Genomic DNA, 21,394 nt, shown 5'->3' with positions numbered 1-21,394 from the left:
TCAGGAAGCAAACCTTGACATTATGGTTGGGAGCAATTTAATGCTGTAAAACTGAAATTATAAGATCACTATAGTACTGCATCTTCACCGGCTTTGAACACACGGATTTCAAGTTTGAACACATAGTCTATTCTGAGATGCCAGTGTGTTACTGAGAAAGTGCTGTATTGTTGAAAATGCCTTCTTTCAGAAGGAACTTTAAAACAAGGCCTCACCTGCCCAATGTAGAAGATCCCTTGGGCCTGTTTTTAAAAAAAAGCTAGCAATTTACCTCTGGGGTCCAGGCCAATATTTGTCTTCCAGCTCCCACCCATAACAGGTTATTTGGTCATAATCGCATTGTCATTTGTGGGACCTTGTGGTGCATGGAACAACAACTATGCTTCTGACTTTGCAACAGTGACTACAATTGAAAAGCAATTCATTGGATATAAAGCTCTTCATGAAGAGCTTATGCTCGAAATGTCAACTTTCCTGCTTCTCAGATGCTGCCTGACTGGCTACACTTTTCCAGCACCACACTTTTTGACTATAGAAATGTAAGTCTTCCTTTATTAGGGAGTCACTTGTGATGGAAAATTTGCATATTTCTCCTTTTCCCTTAATTAAGTGAATCAATTCTATATGTTGGAGCCAGTGGGAATGCTGTATCATAGCCTCAAGGAGCTCATAAGTCCGATTTTCAATCTTACTCTATTACGTAGCTGTGAAATTGTGATTGTAAAATATGTATCTCTATCTATGGTTGTCTCCTCACATTAAAAGAAAAGGTCAAACCACCAAAACTGCTTCACAATCCTTCTCACTGTTAAACATTCAGGGCAGAATCCTCTGTCTCACAGTTTAATTATTTCACTGGAGGGTGTGGAAGTGAGTGTCATTTTGTCTCTGAGGAGGCCCATCTTTGCTTTCATGATCACCCCATTCTCAGTTCCTTACATTTCGATGCCTAAGAGGAAGAGTGAAGATTGTGGTGGGGCTGGGCCTTCCCCTGCTTTCCCCACCATTACCTTAAGGTGGGAAGTGGGGGTCTCAAAGTTCCTGGCACCATCTTTAATGGACACCAAACAGATTATAAGCCTAGAGTATCATTTCAGCTTTTGGAGTGGACACCTGCAGCTAAGTATTCAGGCTCTTGCATCCTTTCCCCAGTCAGTCCATATCCTTTTCCCCTTGGTCGGTCACTACCCCACTCCCCCAGTCGGTCTCCCCCACCTCCCTCTCTCCCAGTCAGCCACTCCCCCCCGATTGGTCACACCCCCTCCCCCAATCGGTTACCCCTCCTCCTCGATCGTTCCAGGAATAGGAGTAGGCCATTCAGCCCCTCCAGCCTGCTGTGCCTTTCAATGAGATCTTGGCCGATCTGTGACCTGACTCCATATGCCTGCCTTGGTCTCATATGCCTTGATACCCTTGTTTAATAAAAATCATCTGTATCAGATTTAAATTTAAGAATTGACTTATCGTCGACTGCTAATGGTGAAAGAAAGTTCCAAATCTCCACTGCTCTTTGCATTGAAGTGCTTTCTAGCATCTCTCCTGAATAGCCTGGTCTTAATTCCCAGACGATACCCCCAGTTCTGGAATCTTCAACCAGTGGAAGTTGATCATCTTTATGTATTCTGTCTTTATATCCTTAAAACCTCAATTAGATCACTTCTTGGCATTTTTTCTCTAGAATGTAGAAGGCTTAAATTGTCTAATCTCCCCATACAATTTAACCTCTGAAGTTCAGGTATCATCCTTGTAAACCTGTTTTGAACTCCCTCCAGGGCCAATGCGTTCTTCTAAGGTGTGGTGCCCAGATCTGCTCACAGTACTCTAAGTGCTGTCTAACTAGGGTTTTGTATAATTGTAGTGTAACAGCTGCATCCTTGTATGCCAGCCCTTTCGACATGAATGCCAGCATTCCCCTCGCCATCTTGACTATTTTCTGCATCTGTTTGTGGTATCTTGAAGACCTTTGCATCTGAACCTGCAAATCTAATTGAGCATTCATTGTGTTTATATATTGTGCCTTCTAAAATGTTATCGTGATTTTTCCTAAAATAAATAACCTCATACTTGCTTATATTAAAATCCATCTACCATAACTCTGCCCATTCACCTAATCTATCAATCAAATCAACATAATCTCTACACGTATTGGCAGTGAAGGACCATGCTGATTGGCCTTCTATAGAATGAGCCATGATTGTTAATTAATGGATCTTGTCCTTACTGGATAAGCAGCATCATTGACCAGTCAAGCTGACCCTGGTAATGTCTGGGGCTCTGTTTGTAGTGAGGGATTACATTGTTTTTTACTGTATTACCAATTCATTTCTGTTTTAATTCAAGAAATTGAAAGAAGTTGCATTTCCAAGAGCAGATGATTTGAAGACACAGCTGATTGCCAAATATAGTGCTGAATACCAAGAATATCTATCTGCCCAGGTAAAGTTAATGACTTGATTTTCTTTGTGCTACCCTGTAGTTTGTTTACTCATTAGCAGTCTTCCCAATTCTATTACTTCGATTAAAATTAACTACCATCTCTTAAAGTAACTGTGGCCCCAGTTTTTGTTTCTGGGTCGGTGTGCAGCGACAGGAAACTTCCTGACTGCATGAGCCTGCCCATTCAAGATGGCCACCAGAACTTTGGTGCTATGGGTTTGGCCTGGGCAGGAAGTTGGGGTGAGTGACCCAGAAAATCCTGAAGAGGATGCCCGTTGCGGATGTGGGTCGAGGAAAAAGCCAGACTAATGGCTGTGATGCTGTGCTCAACATTTATAGAGGTTAATCCCACTGACCGTCTCACCATCACACTCATTCCTCATGCTACTCCTGCCTCCTAATGCTTTCTACTCACCCTCAAGTCCCCCTGCACTCTCCATGCCAACCTCTACCCCTGTAACCCCATGTCCATCCCACACCCTTCATTGAAACTTGGCACCTGTACCCACCCTGGCCCTTTGTAGCTCCTGTAGGAACCAAGTGCCAACCCCTGTCCTCCACGTACCAACCTTTGACCTCACATTACCCTGTCACTATTTATAGAGAGCATCTTAATTGGTTGATTTTGATTTTGAATTTTGCCAGCATAAATTCTAATTTATTAGCAGAACAGTTGGGTTTTGGATTATTTCTCCACATACTGCTCCAGCCTGTGGGTATAGGGATTGGGGATAATGCATTGGTATGGATGGAGAATTGATTAGCAGACATGAAGCATAGAGCATGTTTAAATTGGTCTTTCTTGTAGTGGAAGGCAGTGGCTAGTAGGGTACTGCAGCGATCACTGCTTGAGCCTAGCTTTTCAAAATGCATATGTCCTCAGTTTGGATGAGGGGCTCAAATGTAATATTTCCAAATAAAAACTGAAATGACTGCGGATGCTGTAAATCAGATACAAAAAAGTTCAGCAGGTCTGGCAGCATCTGTGAAGCGAAATTATAGTTAATGTTTGGGTCCAGTGACCTTCGCTCAGAATATTTCCAACTTTGTTGATGACACAAAACTAATGGGATTGTGAGTGCTGAGGAGGATATAAAGAGGATTTGAGGCAATTGAGATAAGTTGAGTGAGTGGGCAAATGGATGGTAGATTCAGTAAAATGTGGATACGTGTGACACCATTCACTTCAGCAGGGAAAAGAAAGTGGGACTTTATTAACTAAATGGTCATGGCTTCAGGGATGTTGATACTTAAAGAGATCTGGGTGTCATTGTACATCAGTCATGGAAAGTAAGCATGCAGATAGTACAAGTTAGAAGGGTAAATGGTCATGTTGAGTCCAGGAACAAGGAAGAGTTCCAACAGCTGCATTGGGTCTTGATGAAACCTGGAGTATTATGTGCAGTTTTGGTTTCCTTACCTAAGAAAGGATGTACTTGTCATGGAGGGAGTGCAGCTAAGATCCACTTGACCGATTCCTGGAATGGCAGATTGTCATATGAAGACAGGTTGAGTTGGCAGCATCTGTGGAGAGAAATCAGAAGTTAACATTTTGGGTTGAGTGACCCTCCGTCAGAATGGAAATGTATTCCCTACAAATAAATATGTTGGTTCATTTCCATGTGAGACTGAGGTGGGGGGTGGTGGGGCGGGTGTCTCACTGAAATGTATAATATTCTGACAGTTTGGATACAGGTTTGATGTTTCTCTTGGCTGTGAGCAATCCAGAACGTGGTTCAAAGTCTAAGAAAGCAGAGTAGACCATTTAGGACTAAGATGTGGAGAAATTTCTTCACCGGGAGGATGAACCTGTGGAATTCTCTAACACAATAATTCTATGAATGCTGAATCACTGAATATTTTAAAGAAATACAATAGTTTTCTATACACTAAAGCTGTCAAAGGGTATGGGAAGAGAGTGGTAGTGTAACGTTTACCTCAGATCATATTGAATGGTAAAGCAGACTCAATGGGCTGAATGGTCTACTCCAGGTCCTGTTTTCTCTGTTTTTATAATTTCGCATTTTGGGCCCTGACATTGATGAAACCATATGGGTTGATGGGAGCTGTCATGTGACATGTGTTTTTGCTGGATTGGTCAATTGGCAGACACAGAACACACGCTCCAATCCAATGAGGAATGATGGGCAGGCTCTTGAAGCTGACAGACAATACAAGTCCTTCCATTTCAAGGCAGCCTCTTCGCAATTCTTAAAAAAAAAGATGTAAACATGGAGAATAGGACGTGGAGTAGGTCATTGAGCCCAATGAGTCTGCTCCATCATTCAGCAACTCTAAGCAAAATCTGAAATGAAAAACGGCTATGGTCACTGGCCACCTTTTTGGGAGACCCACATTGGGAAGCCTATCTCATAAAAACCGCCAGATACTGTTCAGATTACACTGTGGCTGAATCTGAAGGCCTTCCAAAAGGGGGTGGATGAGAATCTGATACTGTGTGCCCACGTGTTAGTTCCCCAGCATTGACCCTAACCAAGGCTTTCTGCTGCTGGCTATTATGGAGAATTTCTCTTACTGTCATAATCAATAATTAACCCACTACCAGCCCTTAAAACAAATTGTCTGGCCATTTATTTTATCGCTGTTCTCGAATCCTTTCTCTGCAGAAATTGGCTGTAAGGTGCATGGTTCTGAAACTGTGAAAGGTACTACAAGGGGTTACGGTGGTCTGACTTGTGAACACTTGTCCTTATGATGGGGTGCAGTTTTAAAGATCCGACATACAGACATTTTCTGTACTTTTGAACGGCTACATTATGTTGTTGTACATTGTGTTCGCACTTGCGTACAACTCGACTTGTGAATGGACTCTGGGACGCAACTCATTCGCGCCCCGGGGACTGGCTTTACATAAAAACAAGTCTTTCTGTATGCCTTTTAGGGCGCTGTGATCAAAAACAGCAGACAGCTAGGCCTATAATTCTTTGCCACTGATTTACTCTCCAAGTGATATTTAACCACTACTCCCTGCTGCAAGCACAGCTTGGTCAATTTGCTCTTCAATTAATTAATGTTTAGGCATTAACATAATCAAGGTCAAAATATCCACATATTTCCAAACAAAATTGCCTCTCAAAACTGTAACAAATGCACTTACGTTTAGATTCATACTAGGACACTGAACAGAATTGTATGCTTAATTGTCCAAATTAAAACAATTGGTTGATTCATCACTTTCTCCCGATGAATGTACTTTTCTGTATGTATGGGTCCCTAAACCCCAGAAACCATTTGGGTATTTTGTGCGGAGGGTATTCACTGTCATGGACTAGCCAAATTTGAAACTTACTTTCATTTTCTTTTTGCTGAGTGTAGTGAACTGTTCCAATACTCAGTAAGAACATCAAACAAGCTCCAATTCTAGTGCAGGCAGGCACAGAGCATAGCTCCCTGAGTGACAGTGCCAATTAGCTTGAATTTGGAGCTACTGACAATGATCTGGGTAAAGATATCCTAAACTTATTTCATGTGCAATCCTTACAGTCAGCAGCCTGTCACTCCACCAGTCTGAGCTGGAATTGATGGACCATTTTCTAACTCACTCATCTCCCTGTGACAGACAATACCAGAGCCTAACCATCTAACCTTGCCCTATACCTGTACATTCTCAATGTCTAGCCAGCATAATGATCAGCAACAAGATTCCTAGATTATTTCTCCCCTGCATTAGCTCAAGGCACTGAGCTCTCTTGAATTGTAATGAAGCCAGAGTTTCAATTTGTGACCTGAATAACTGACTTTAGCAAACTCTGACAAGAAATTGTGTGGCTGTGTCTTAATAAATCATCAGATTGTGCCTTAATCCAGTAGACTATCATGTCTCAAGTGTTTAAGTGCCTGTCAACAGCCCAGATGAAAGAGCCTTTTCCAATCTAATGCTAGATGATGACTTAATTCATCTTTGTGTCCGGGGTCAAGTACAATTCAGTACCACCTTGTATTCTAGCCCCAATATCACTTGAAAGGTGAAACCCTACACTGAACTATTTCCTCTAACCTTTCTAAAAATAGTCATTGGAAGAGCATGTACATTAATCTTGGCACCGAATTACCTATGTGAGGCTAATAAGCAAAATATTGACCTGCATTTCTGGCTGTTTTCCAAACACACGTTTAAAGGGGCACAACACAGTGTGCTATTCAGATTTTCAAATCTGTTCCGTTTTGAGATGTGTTCTGTGAAAGTCCACTGTTCACTCTACTATTGTCATGACAATGGAATTTAAAGCACATATTTCTTAAAGCATCATTGACTACATACAATCTGTGCAGATGGTAACCTATGTTAGATTAAAAACCTCCTGTTTGAAGATGAAATGATCAGAAGAATCTTATGTTTACAATTGTTTAATAGACTAATTGTAAATTTAGTCTTCATTGTGATGGATTGTTTTACCTTCAAGGGACAAATGTTTGTTTGATTTTCTCAGAGCAAAGCCAAAGATGGTGATTCCGGAAAACAGCTACATAATAAGTTGATTGAGGAAGAAAAATTACGTGTGGCCAGGATTCGGCAACAGCAGTTGGAAGTGCAACAGTTTCATTTCTTTGAAGAGCAGCTGAAGAAACAGGATTTTCAGAAGGAGAGACAGAAAGAGCTGAAGCTGAGAATGTCAGAACAGAGTGATGGGGGGATGTTAACCTGCACTGCAGCAGCACGTGAACAGACTGAGCCTACCATGTCTGCATGGCGCGCAGTAAACGCTGCCAGCCAAGTGCCAAGCGATGCCCAACCAGGTTGGTGCCCTCCAGTGGACAGGTCCCTGAAACCACAGAGCTCAGCTGCAAGTAAGTATTTAGCAGATAAGAAGATGATAGGACCAGTATGAGGTTATTAATCTCCTTGAATCTGTCCTGATGTTCAATGATCATGGTCGATCTTTAAGTGAACTCCATTACCTGCCTTGCTTCTGTACCCCTGCCTAACAATAATCTATCAGACTAGGTCATCTAGTTGTAATGTCAGGATGAATGTAATCTATTTAAGAAGACACAGTTAGTTATGGACATCTTTAAATTTTGCGACCTAAGTGTAAAATCTAATTGTTAAATGTCAGGTTGTTAATTGTGATCGGAGTATGACCTCAGGAATTGTACTCTTTTGTTTAATTCTAATTAATTTTCACCAGCTTGGCTCTTTTGGTAGCTCTGTCACTCTGAGTCAAACATTTATGGATTCAAGTCTCACTCCAAATATTTAGGTACATAAACTAGACTGACGCATCAGTCAATATTTTTGCATGCGATTAAAAACTAAGGGTCCCAAATGCCCCATCAATTAGACATTGTAGACCCCATACCACTGTTTCAAAGGAAAGCAGGAAACCTCTCCCTCATGTGACATGTATCCCTCAATCAACATGGCTAATGGAGACCAACTCTTCAAAGTGGCAGATAATTTCAAGCTTACAGTAAAAGTGGAGAGAGAAGAAATGGTCAGGAAGCTAATAGATAATGAAACTTTACTAAGCTGAAATCTGCAAGTTATTTGGTCCAGATGATCTGCATTCTAGATTTCCAAAAGAAGCAAGGATAGAAAAAGCAGAGCAAAAGTTGTATTATTCAGTTCTCTGTGGGTACTATCTGCGTGTAGTACAGGAGTACTATCACAGGACTGGAGGATTGCTAATGTATTCTTCAAGAAATGGAAGAAAAATGCGCCACAACCCTGCAGAACAATCAGTGTAAGACTTAGTATCACAGAAGATTTTGGAAATCATTGTCAGTCAGAAAATAAACTTTGATTTGGAAAGGCATGGGTTAATGAATGAGAGCCAGCATTGATTTGTTCAAGGGAAGTGACTTTGACTAATTGGATATTCCGCACAGTTGCAATCTCAACGCAGACTGTGTGCTTTCATTCTGATGATTCTCCTATCGTGGAGGATGGTGGGGAATGGACAAACCAGCCCCCCCCGTTTACACAGCAATTTGCTGGTAGTTTCAGAACATGACTGTTTTGACAGCTGCTGACATAGGTTGACAAATGTGTAGCATGTCGGATGGGTACAGGGATAGGTTGCCTACTAAGTAAGGTGCTAAGTGCATAAGATGCTGTGGGTAGAGAGTAACATGCCAGAGGCTAGAATCCCAAGTTAGTAGGGGATACAGTGCACAGGATGCTGTGGGTAAAGTGCCAAAAGGATAGGAGGAAGGGTACAATGGGGTAGGTATTGGATGAGTAGGGTGCAAGGTAGAATGTGAAGCAATGTTTGAGTGATTGGTGTGGGTGGGAGATATTGGGTCCAGGTGAGATACGGAAGCTTAGCCATCAGGTCCTGGGAGGGTGTCAGGATCAGTGATTAGAGAGAGAGAAAGTCAGGTTGTGGGAGGAGGGGCTGGGGACAGAAGGAGGTCAGTTCCGGAGCATAGGAGAGCGACAGTCATCTCAGGAGTATAAGAGGGAGATGGCTGAGTGGCCTGAAGCATGGCAAATGGGAGGAGGTGTTATTACCAGAGTGGAAGAAGGTGGTGTTGATGTGTCCATGCAAGGGGTGAACCGGGGCAGGTCTGGAGCAGGGGAAAGGGTTTGGGGCTCTGGCCTGGAGCAGGGGAAAGGGTTTGGGGCTCTGGCCTGGAGCAGGGGAAGGATTTGGGGCTCTGGCCTGCAGCAGGGGAAGGGGTTTGAGGCTCTGGCTTGGATCAGGGGAAACAGTGCAGTAGGTCTGGGATTTGGGAATGGGTTATGGGTTTGGAGGTGTTTGGGGAACAGATCTTAAGCCGGAGGGCTTGTCTGATCCTGTGGAGGGAGAGGGCATTGTCAGGTCGGGATGAGGTACGTGTAGTTGGTCTGGGAAGGTGGAGTTGGCAGTGTGTGAGGTAAGTATGGAGTCGGTTGAATAGTTACTCATGAGTTTGACTATGTATTTTATAGTGCGGTATGGTTAACACTTCACCTGACGAAGGGGCCACACTCCGAAAGCTTGTGATTTCAAATAACCCTGTTGGACTAGAACCTATTGTTGTGTAACTTCTGACATTGTTAATAAAGGCATTTTAACAGTACAATCTTGCAGTCCCTATGCAGTTCCTTTCGAGTGTGATATGATAGGGATTTTGATGAGTCCTCGTGAATAATTCCCATCTACTCTGGGGTTACCACTGTCAGGTCAGTAGATCACTGGTTAGGCCTCAGTTGGAGTAGGGTAGACCATTCTGGAGAACACAACTCAGGGAAGATGTAAAGCCTTAGAATAAAGCATGACCAGGTTTTACTGGAAAGAAGTTGAGTGGAATGGCCAAAAACAGTTCTTCATGATAATGAGACATTTTGATAGACACAGATGGGGGACGTATTCTCCTCAGCAAGTTAGTCCATGACAAGACGTGATAAATTTGAAGTCATTGGCAACAAAACTGAGGGCTTGGGAGGGATCATTTTTCTTCCACTGAGAGTTGCTGAGACTTTCGATATTTTAACTGAAGAGGTGGTGGAAGCTGATTCTGAAAATATTTGTAAAAGGAAGTTGAGGAAAAGGAATTTGCAGCAAGGTGGACAGAATGTGAGGTTATGGGACTAACTGTGACGACTCTTTCGAACATCAGCACAAGGCACGGCAGGCCTAATGGCCTCCTCCTAAGTTGCAAGCTTCTATGATTCTACGATCTCATTGTGGGAGCTTGCAGTGTGAAAGTTACAACATTAATGTGCTGACTGTAGCACTGCCCATTTTATTATGGGGGAGGAATTCATCTGAGCATGTTCTTCAACTAAGTTTTAAATTCTAATATCAGTGATGAAGACAGACTTGAGAAGCTGGATTATTCTCCTCAAAGCAGAGATTTCCTAGATGAGTCTAAAATATATGGGAATGATACACTCCGACAGCAGGTTATTACCAGCTTTGACAAGAGAAACCATCACCATGTAAAATTCAACAACATCACGGTTGACTATAAACTGACTCAAATAAAATTAATTTCCTGCTATTGCTGCAAATTAAACTTCCATGATCTCTCTGTATCACTTGTAGTGATCAGGCACATAAGTAATGTTTACTTAATAATGTTTTGCAGGGCAGAGTGTCGATGGCCTTCAACATATTGTCCTTCCAAAAAACCTTTGCCAAAGATTTTTGATGCAGGCCGAGACCAATACAGCACGAGGAATAGAAACCTGTGGAATTCTTAGCGGAAAGCTGGTAAGCCTCTGAGGAAAAGAATAATTTTCAGGTTCCCTTCCTTTTACCTGCTCTGCAATTAGTTTTAATTATCAGCTATAGGTCTCGCAGTGACGCTCTTGTTCAGTCTAGGTTTTATTTTGTTTCACTGTATAATGAACGAAAATGGGCTGTTAATTTTTATCAGCAGTCAAGTCCCCTGCTTTCTGCTCATGTTGTCCCGTTTACCACATGACTTCCATTGTACTTGTCAAAATGGGTGATGTATTTCATGACAAAACAAGTATAAACGGAGGTCTTCAAAGCTTTGAGCTATATTTTGATAACCCTGACCCTGTCTAATGTTCATATCATTTATCTTGCATACAAATGTAATACCTGCATGTTGCCAGTGCTTCCTACACGTCGACAGACAGAGGAAACCCCACCTCCAACCTATTGTGGGAATGTGTGTAAAGGATAGTTTTGATGAGGAGTCACTGGACTCGAAACATTAACTCTGCTTTCTTCCCATTGTTATGGACCAGGCCAGACCCCTTCAAAACATTTCAAGAAAGTAACCCAATCCCAAACTTTGCTGGTTGTTTTAAGCAGGAGCAACGTGGATATTCCAGGAGGGATGCAATTGGTCAAAGCATGTAGTTTTAAACAAACAGAATTTATTTACAAGATTACCAAATGAAACACAAATAAAAGAGAACAGAATACAGAATCACTTAATCTTCCTGAAAACCCAATGGACTATACCATCTTAATGATGCTGTTCCAAATACTTGCAACAATCCCCATAAACACCCCTTGACACAAAAGATAAAATCAAACACAGGGTCTTACAGGAGAGAGGGCAGAGAGAGAAGGGTCAGACTGGACCTGCGTTTTTCGGGTCCAGCAGCTTTTTCAACACAACTGCTAAAAACCAAACTATGGAAAAGCTGAGCTGGGAGAACAGGCTACTCCCCTTTCATTGTACAAGTGATTTTTTTTTTAAATTGAAAAGGCTTTTGTCTGAGGCAGTATCTGTTTGTTATAGTCAAATTACCCTGAAAACCCTTCCAACTTAGATTTTTTTGGAGTCTGTGTCATTTATGACATCTCTGAACAAACAGCGAAGGACAACATAACATCGTTAAAGGAACAGCTTCATCACACACAGATGCTGCCAGACCTGCTGAGTTTCTACAGCAGTTTCTGTTTTTGTTTCAGATCTCCATCAGCCGCAGTTTCTTGTTTTCTTATAATATTTATGTTGTTCTGCCCCATTTTTAATGTCAGTCGTGTTGTGAATCTTATTTCTAAAGGTTCACTTCAGAAACTTGAACACACGTTCTAGGCTGGTGCTTCACAGTACTGAGGGAGTGCAGCACTGTTAGAAAATGCCATCTTTTCAATAATGTCATAAAGCAAAGTTAAAAATCACACAACACCAGGTTATAGTCCAACAGGTTTAATTGGAAGCACACTAGCTTTCGGAGCGACGCTCCTTCATCAGGTGATTGTGGAGGGCTCGATCGTAACACAGAATTTATAGCAAAAATTTGCAGTGTGATGTAACTGAAATTATACATTGAAGAATTGATTGTCTGTTAAGCCTTTCATCTGTTAGAATACAGTGATAGTTTCACTTCTTTCATGTGTAAATCACAAAACCCTTTTTTTTAAAGTTGCATTCTCGGGTTAGCTGTTAACAATGGTGATAGCTAGTCATAATGGTCACAATGGTCATAAAGCAAGGTCTTAATTGGTTGGTCAGATGAACATAAAAGATACCTGATGCTTCTCAAAGAAGTGCCAATCAAAATATAAGTCTGACCCTTCAGGGAGGGAGTGCTCTGCTGATAGAGTCATAGAGATGTACAGCATAGAAACAGACTCTTCAGTCCAACTCGTCCATGCCGACCAGATATCCCAACATAATTTGCCAGCAATTGGCCCATATCCCTCTACACCCTTCCTATTCAAATACACATCCAGATGCCTTTTAAATGTTGCAATTGTACCACTTCATCTGGCTGCTCATTCCATACATGCACCACCCTCTGTGTGAAAACGTTGCCCCTTAGGTCCCTTTTATATCTTTCCCCTCTCACCCTAAACCTATCCCCTCTTGTTATGGACTCCCCCATCACAGGGAAAAGACCTTGTCTATTTATCCTATACATGCCCTTCATGATTTTATAAACCTCTATAAGGTCACCCCTCAGCCTCCGATGCTCCAGGGTAAACAGCCCCAGCCTATTCAACCTCTCACTGTAGCTCAAATCCTCCAACCCTGGCAACATCCTTGGAATTCTTTTCTGAACCCTTTCAAGTTTCACAACATCCTTCTGACAGGAATGTAGGTGCTGTTTCCCAAATGAGATGTTAAATCAAGGTTCTATCTGCTAAACCTGTTGGATGTGAAATATTGCAGAGCACTGTTTTACAGAAGAGCTGGGCAAATTGTCCTGGCCAATATTTATCCCTCTGTTAACATCACAGGGAACTATATATACTGATCATTATCACATGACTATTTGGAGAGAGTTGGCTTTGCTCAAATTGGCTTCTGTGTCTCAACACAAAAGTAACTACTGCTCAAAAGACGTAATTGACTACAGTGTGGATTGAGCCATCTTAAGGGGATGGGAGGTTGGATATTGTGCAAATATGCTGCTTTTTAACACCAAAAGCAGATTGTCTTTTTTAAAATTTAATTGCTGTTTGTGGGATCTTGCTGCACATCAGTCAGCTGCCTCATTTCTTACATTATGCTAGTGACTACACTTGAAAGGTATTATGTTTCCCATAAAGCAATTAGGGGTGTCTCCGGGTTGTGAATGATACAATATCAATGTAATTCTCTTTTGATTAACTAGCAACAAATATTATTTAGTATAAACAAAAAGTAATGGAAGAATTTGAATTCAAGGGCGATGTGCCTGTCTGGATGGTAATATTGAAACTGCTAAACTGGCTTCTTTAGCTTAACAATGAACTCGTTGGCAAGTCTCTGATTCTGCTTTATGGAGGAGAGCTGCATTAGAAGTTAAAATCCAAGAAACAGGTCAGGAATGTTAGTCAGTGAACCTAATTGGGATCTGCGGAACTGATACGAGTGTAACAGTCAAATTTATTTTTTCTTCCTAACGCGCCACCTTACTTTTTTCTGTTTGTGTTCTGGGAATCTTTCAGCATATTCATGAGAGAAATATTGTCATCTTCAAATCTTTTGTCAGTAACATGTATTTTCATTCCATCTTCTAAGACAGTTTAATAATAGGATTGAGATGGGGTGGGGGATTTTATCTTTTTGAACACTGTTCTAATTATCTTCCTGTTGTCTCCAGGTTATGTGTCCTTAGTAATGGAAATGATTAACTAATTATAGAAATGTTTGACTTAGAGTCTGTAAATGATGGTTCTTAATTGTAAATTTACTGCTTTGCCCACATGCCTTTTGTAACAATATTCATTGATAGTTATCAGGTTTTAGTATAAGATAGTTGCCTCAAATTTGTTTTCCCTTTAGCAGACTCAGTGCTTTAACACACTGGTTCTGGTTACATCCATGAAGAAAGATAACCCTCACTTTATATCAAAGTCAAAGCAATGGACAATTGTAACTTCTGAAGTGCAACAGTTTGCTTTCTGCCTGATTTGTTATGACAGTGAACTATCTTAGAGAAAGCCTTATAGTACTAATGCTTGTGATTCTCTGTCATTCTCTTTTTATAGACACACGATAAGTTCATAATTACACATGTGATAATACCCAAACAGTCCGGGGGACCAGATTATTGTGACACAGAGAATGAAGAAGAACTATTTACTATTCAGGACCAGCATGGCCTCATCACTCTAGGCTGGATCCATGTAAGTTAGTGAAATGAATATTCTGATGACGTGAGGAAGGTGCCATATTTTTCAATGAATTGAAGCACTGTAGGATATGTTTAACCTGTTTGTCTAAAACAAGTGTACTGGCAAATTTCTGCTGTGATAACACTGAAAGGAATTTTTAAAAAATGATTCATTCTGAAACAGTCCATGTCCAAATGCAGCAAGACCTTTTGGTTAGGTTAGATTACTTACAGAGTGGAAACAGGCCCTTCGGCCCAACAAGTCCACACCGACCCTCCGAAGCACGGCCCACTCAGACCCATTCCCCTACGTTTACCCCTGCCCCTAACACTACGGCCAATTTAGCATGGCCAATTCACCTAACCTGCACATTTTTGGACTGTGGGAGGAAACTGGAGCACCCGGAGGAAACCCACGCAGACATGGGGAGAATGTGCAAACTCCACACAGTCAGTTACCTGAGGTGGGAATTGAACTCGGGTCTCTGGTGCTGTGGGGCAGCAGTGCTAACCACTGTGCTCCGTGACCTGGGCAGTATCCAGGCTTGGTCTGAAATGTGGTGAGTAACGTTTGCATCACAGAAATCCCAAATAATGATCATCTTCATCAAGAGAGAACCTAATCATTGCCCCTTGGCATTCAATGATATTAACATTACTGAATCCTTCATTATCAACATCCTTGGGATTACCATTGACCAGAAACTGAACTCGAATAATCACATAAATACAGTGGGTACAAGTCTATGCCAGAGGTTAGGAATACTATGCTGAGTAACTCACCTCCTGACTCCCCAAAGCCTGTCCAGCATCTCCAAGGCACAAGTCAGGAGTGTGTTGGAATACTCCCCACTTGCCTAGATGAGTACAGCTCCAACTTCAGTCAAGAAGCTTGGTACCATCCAGCAAAAAGCAGCCTGCTTGATTGGCACCACATCCACAAACATCCACTCCCTCCACCACTGGTACTCAGTAGTAGTGTGTATTATCTCCAAGAAGCACTGCAGAAATTCATCAAGATTTCTAAAAACAGCAAACCCACAACCACTTCCATTTAGAAGGACAAGGCAGCAGATACATGGGAAAGTTCAGCTGAAAGTTCCCCTCATTATCCTGACTTGAAGATATGTCACTATTCCTATCAATATGTCGCTGGGTCAAATTCCTGGCATTCCCTCCCTAATGGCATTGTGGGTTGACTTACAGCATGTGGACTACAGCAATTCAAAAAGACTGCCTTCTGAAAGGCAACTAGGGATAGGCAATAAATCCTGGCCCAGCCAGTGATGCCCACATTACATGAATGAATTAAAAAAACTCATATGTTTGTCTTGCCCTAATAAAATGTATGAATTAATTCCACATAATTTAAGGGGGCTCACCATCTGAATTAACTGAAGCACTCTGAAGCAAGAGACCACCATTCAAATCCAACTATAATTACTGTGCACATTGGGCTTTCAACACCTGAGCAGTATAATGAAACAGGTTCTCTGATCTGTTGTTCAAATGCATGTCCTTAACAGGTCCACTAAGCTTTACTTTTGTGGTGACTATGAAAATAATACAGGTTAGATCTGTCAAGATGATGGTGTGTATGCAGAGGGCGAAAATGGTATGCGAATGAAGGAGGAAGATGCGGATAGTCGAGATAAGGATAAAGAGTAACAGCAAGTTCAAGTGCAGAGTGATAGGTTACTGAGAGAGAAAAAGAATCATTCTTTGCCTTAGCTATGTTACCAGAAATCATAGAATTTTACAGTACAGAAGGAGGCCATTTGACCAACGTGTCTGTAGTGGCACCCAAAAGAGTTACCCAGCAATTTGCATTCTCCAGCCCTACCTCTATAGCCATCTAAATTCATCACTTTCAAATAAATATCCAGCACTTTTTTGAAAGCTTCTGTGGAATCCGCCTTCACCCAGCAGCACGTTTCAAATGCTAACAACTCTCGGAGTAAAGAGGTTTCTTCTTGTGACACTCCAAGCTGTCTAATAATCTTTAAATTGTGACCCCTAGTTACTGACATAGCCACTTGTATTCAAAACAGAATATCTGCCTTTATCCTGTCAAAATCGTTCATAATTTTGAGTACCTCAGTAAGATCCCTCTTAATCTTCTCTGCTCCAAGGAAAATAATCCCAATCTCTCTAACCTTTCTAGGTATTTAAAATCCCTCATTCCTGCTTCATTCCAGTAAATCTCCTTTGCACTCTCTTCAGTGCTTTTAACATCCTTTCTTAAATATGGTGCCCAAACTGAATACAGTATTCCAAATGTGGTCTGGCCAATGGTTTGTAGAGGTGTAGTATCACTTCTTTGCTTTTATACTCTATGCCCCTATTTATAAATCCAAGAATTCTATAACCCTTCTCAACTGTTTCAACTTCAATTCTGAAAAAGGGTGACCAGATCTAAAACAGTAACTCTGCTTTCTGTCCACAGATGCTGCCAGACCTGCTGCATTTTTCCAGCAATTCTGTTTTTTCTTCTGATTTCCAGCATCCACTGTTCTTTGGGGTCTTTCTGTTAACTGTTTCAACTGGCCACCTTCAGAGAATTATGATCTCAGAGCCCAAGGTTCTTCTGCTCCTGTACTCCCCTCAGAGTTGCAACATTGAGCCTGTATTGTCTCTCCACATTTCATATGCCAAAATGCATTACCTCACATTTTTCTGCATTGAAATTCATGTGGCCTACTTCTCAGTGTCTCTCTAAAGTCGGTGAGCATCAGCCTCACAGTTCACTATATTCTCTAGCTTAGTATCATCTGCAAATTTGGAGATTTTGCCCTCAAAACCCATTTCCAAATCATTTATATCAGTCAGAAATAACAAGTGTTCCAACACTTGAAGGTACACCAGGATTATGCCAGGGCAAGTGCTATCATCTTTTATTTTAAATTCATTCATGGGATGCCGGTATTGCTGGCTAGGCCAGCATTTAGTTCCCATCCCTAATCGCCCAGAGGGCAGTTAAGATTCACCCACATTGCTGTGGGTCTGGAGTCAAAATGTAGGCCAGGCCAGGTAAGGATAGACAGGCAGGAGGCTGGAAGAACACAGCAAGCCAGGCAGTGTCAGGAGGAGCAGAAGTTGCCGTTTTGGATGTAACCCTTCTTCAGGTCCTGAAGAAAGGTTACACCTGAAACGTCGACTTCACCATCTCCTGATGCTGTCTGCCTTGCAGTGTTCTTCCAGCCTCCTGCCTATATATTTTGAATTCCAGCATCTGCAGTTTGTTTTGTCTCAGACCAGGTAAGGATGGCAGTTTCCTTCCCTAAAGGACATTAGTGAACTTATATGGGTTTTTCCCGAGAAGCAACAATGGATTCATGGTCATCATTAGACTCTTAATTCGGGATTTTATCTTAGGGAGATATTTGAATTCTCAAATTATTTCCACTGTCGCAAAAGATATAAGCGAAGGTTTTGAAATTGAGTATTTGGGAAGTTGGTGGTGGACAGGGGGTTTGAGTCGGCGAAACTCTGCCACAGGAAGACTGTGTTGGATTATTTAAGAGGAGAATTGATAGACCATTGAAGCGAAAGAAGGTGTGGGCAGATGGAAAGATTGGCAAAAGAAAAGAAAGAGCTGGCTAGTTTTCTCCCTTAAAGCTGACAGAATTTTCCAGATGATGGGACTTGTGCCCAAATGCCTTTGTGATTCATGCTTAAAGCTTACTAGACAGTGTGTTTCTGGATTAATCCTTTGACAGAATTAAGGAAAACTTATGTTGGAAGAATCTCTGTACATAATCTTGGCTTTCTTCTATAAAGCATCTCATGACTTCTTTTAGGGAACAAGTGTACCTCCTGGTGCACCAACCAAATGTACTGATTCTTGTTGGAAGAGATAGTCACAGAAAGCATTGTCCTGTATTCCTGATCAAGATTTATAACTGATTGCTTCGGAGGAGAAAAATTAATACAAATGCACAATTATTGATTAGTCTCACAAAAGGTTTGTGTCTGGCATTTGCATTAAAGGAGGATTTTTTTTAAAAAGGCATCTCTTTACAGACTCATCCAACACAGACTGCATTTCTGTCAAGCGTGGATCTTCACACTCACTGCTCTTACCAGCTGATGCTGCCAGAGTCTATTGCAATTGTGTGCGCTCCTAAACACAACGAGTAAGTTGGTTTTGTTTTTGAAAAAGCAAACAAATTTAAATTGTTGTGTTCCTACTATGTGTAAGGCCAATGAACGTGTTGATCAACCTGGTCTTACTTGGTTAATCAGAATCTAATAGTTTCTGAATTTATAATTTGGGAACATATTGGAGTGATTTGGAAAGGCTTGAATTAACAGAGGGTCTGATCTGCTTACAATCCCCTGGGTGCTTGTGTGTAAGAAGCATGTATTACAAATTTGTATTGTGCTATCCTGTGTCGACTGTGACTTTTAGTTTCTGAGCCAAATATTGTTGTATAAGTCACACACCAGTGATATGAGTGCAACTTGCAATACGACGGGAGGCATGGTGGCTCGGTGGTTAGCACTGTTGCCTTACAGTGCGAGGGACCCGGGCTCGATTTCCACCTGGGGCAGCTGTCTGTGTGGAGTTTGCACATTCTCCCCTTGTCTGCGTGGGTTCCCCTCCCCACAGTTCAAAGATGTGCAGGTCAGGTGAATTGGCCGTGCTAAATTGCCCATAGAGTTAGTGTCAGGGGCAAATATAGGGTAGGGGTCTGGATGGGTTACTCTTCAGAAGGTCGGTGTGGACTTGTTGGGCCAAAGGGCCTGTTTCTATACTGTAGGGAATCTAATATAACCTCTACTTTGACACGCCAAAGCAGTGCTAAAGGGACTCTTCTTAGTTGGGGATGTTTGGATGATGTGAAACCAAGGTCCTGCCGTAACTCTTAGCCAGATGTAAAGCATCCAAGCCTTTATTTAGACAAAGGACAGGGGAGTTTGGCTCACTGTCCTCGGCATTATTTATCCTTCAACTAAAATCACGAAAACAGATCACTGCACTCGATCACGTTCCCACTTATGGGATCTTGCTGTGTGCCAATGGTTGCAGCATTTCTTACATTACAGTACAGTTTCAGAAGGGCTTTGCGGAATGTGTTGAGATATTGGAAGGCACCATATAAACACGATGACTCTCAATCATGACTTTCTAATAGAATTGTAAAGTTGTGTGCAGGTTTGAAATTTCTGAGCCGCACTGTTCGCAACCAAAGATCCAATCAGCAATAAGGATTTGTGAAATGACCCTTAAATTGTATATCTTGGTTTCCTGTAGCGACTTGTTTTCAGTCTTTCGGCCAAGTGTACAGATAGGGAACTGTGAGCGTGTTTTCACAGGAGGTTAATCAGATCTCCAGCGAACTCAGTGTAATTCAAGGTCATGATTCCCATTGAAATAATAACAGCTTCATCCATTTCCTGTCAGTGCTATCCTCTGCATGGTCTGGAAATATGAGGTCAGGAAGGTTTCTTTAAAATGATATTTCTTGAATATACAATATAGAAGCAGACCATTAAGCTTATGCAGTCTTTATGCTCCACTTGAGACTCATAGAATCAATTAATGATTTCAGTACAGATTGAGGCCATTCAATCATTCAATTCAGTTTGTGATTGCTCTTTGAAGGAACATTTAACTGAATGCCACTGCTTTGCTTTTATGGGTAATCCTGCAAACAGTTTTTTCTTTTCAGGTAAAGATTAAATTCCCTTTGGAAAGTCTTCAGCGGACCCTGCCTCCTCCATACCCTCAGGCAAAGCCCCCCTCCTGCTATGTGACAAGTTTTCCTCCCTTGGTTCTTTTACTAATGACCTCAGATCTTTGGTTCTCTATCTATCCATGAGTGGGAAGATTTACTCTCTATCCATTCCGTCATGACCCAAGTTCTGTCTCTTTTTCTGCTGGGCGGATCTCCAAGAGCTTCTGGCTCCAATGCTGCCTGACCCGCTGTGTTTCTCCTGCTCCTTTTATTGACTGACTTGCAGCATCAGCAGTTCCTTACTGTTTTCAGACTTCCAAGATCTATGTGTGGCAGCGACCTCCGTGGGTCTCTGAGTAGCTGTGTGACAAAGCTGCTTAGAGGGACACTTCTACCAAATCTCCCACTCAACCTTCTCTATTCCAAGGAGAATAGTACCAACTGCTCCAGCGTTTCTATGTGAATGAAGTTTCTCATCCCTGGAATCATTCTGATGATTTCTGCGCCCATTCTAGTACCTTCATGTCCTTCCGAAAGGCACTACTTCAAATGAGACCAAACCAATATTTTCCACAGGTTCAATATTACTGCTTTGCTTTGTCCTTTCTCTTCCCATTGCTTCCTGGATTTTATCAATCTGCCTTCTTAGCTGCTTCCTCAATGATTTGCGCACATGTACACTCCAGCTCCCTCAGTTCTTGCACCATCTTTAGAATTATGCCCTTTATTTAAGATTCTCTTTCTTTATTCTTTCAATTAAAATTCATCACTTCACACTTCAACGCAATAACTTGTCCGTTCCACCAACCTATAAATGAAATTTTACAATATTCTCCTCATGGTTCACAGTAGTTTCAAGTGTTGTATTATCTACAAATTTTGAAATCATTTTCTGTACACCAGGGTGTAGGTCATTAATGAAGGTCAGGATGAACAGGGGTCCTAACACCCATCCCTGCCAAGTCCAGCTTTCTTCCAGTCTGAAGAACATCCATGAACAACCACTTTTCTCTTCACAGATATTGCTGGACCTGCTGAGTTTCTCCAGCAATTTCTATTATTGTTTGTTTCATGAACCACTACTGTCTGTTCCCTGTCTCTCAGCCAGTTTTGTATTCATGTTGCCACTGTTCCTTTTATTCCACGAGATCTGTCATTTGTCACATAATTGTTCTGCAGCACTTTATTAAATGCCTTTTCTTGAGAAGTCTAAGTATGCCAGGTCAGTAACGTTACCCTCATCGACCTGCTCTGTTACCCAATCAAAAAACTCGAGCAAGTTAGCTAAAGATGACGA

General features: G+C 41.7%; 1 protein-coding gene across 4 annotated transcripts in view; it reads left to right on the top strand.

Moving 5' to 3' along the window:
• Positions 1-21,394, top strand: part of stambpl1 (STAM binding protein-like 1) — a 62,468-nt gene that overhangs the window by 29,636 nt on the left and 11,438 nt on the right. For all 4 annotated transcript variants that reach the window (XM_043712409.2, XM_043712414.2, XM_043712410.2 and 1 more), the window contains exons 5-9: positions 2,341-2,436; positions 6,888-7,245; positions 10,474-10,598; positions 14,292-14,429; positions 18,440-18,552. In XM_043712409.2, the coding sequence (XP_043568344.2) occupies positions 2,341-2,436; positions 6,888-7,245; positions 10,474-10,598; positions 14,292-14,429; positions 18,440-18,552 (830 nt within the window). The remainder of the gene's footprint in view (positions 1-2,340; positions 2,437-6,887; positions 7,246-10,473; positions 10,599-14,291; positions 14,430-18,439; positions 18,553-21,394) is intronic.

Source organism: Chiloscyllium plagiosum, unplaced genomic scaffold, assembly GCF_037043375.1.
Source record: "Chiloscyllium plagiosum isolate Xiang-an unplaced genomic scaffold, Cpla_swu_hap1 HiC_scaffold_22, whole genome shotgun sequence".
Taxonomy (NCBI): Eukaryota; Metazoa; Chordata; class Chondrichthyes; order Orectolobiformes; family Hemiscylliidae; genus Chiloscyllium; species Chiloscyllium plagiosum.
Note: the sequence above shows the minus strand (reverse complement) of the source record. Positions and strands in the feature narration are given on the sequence as shown.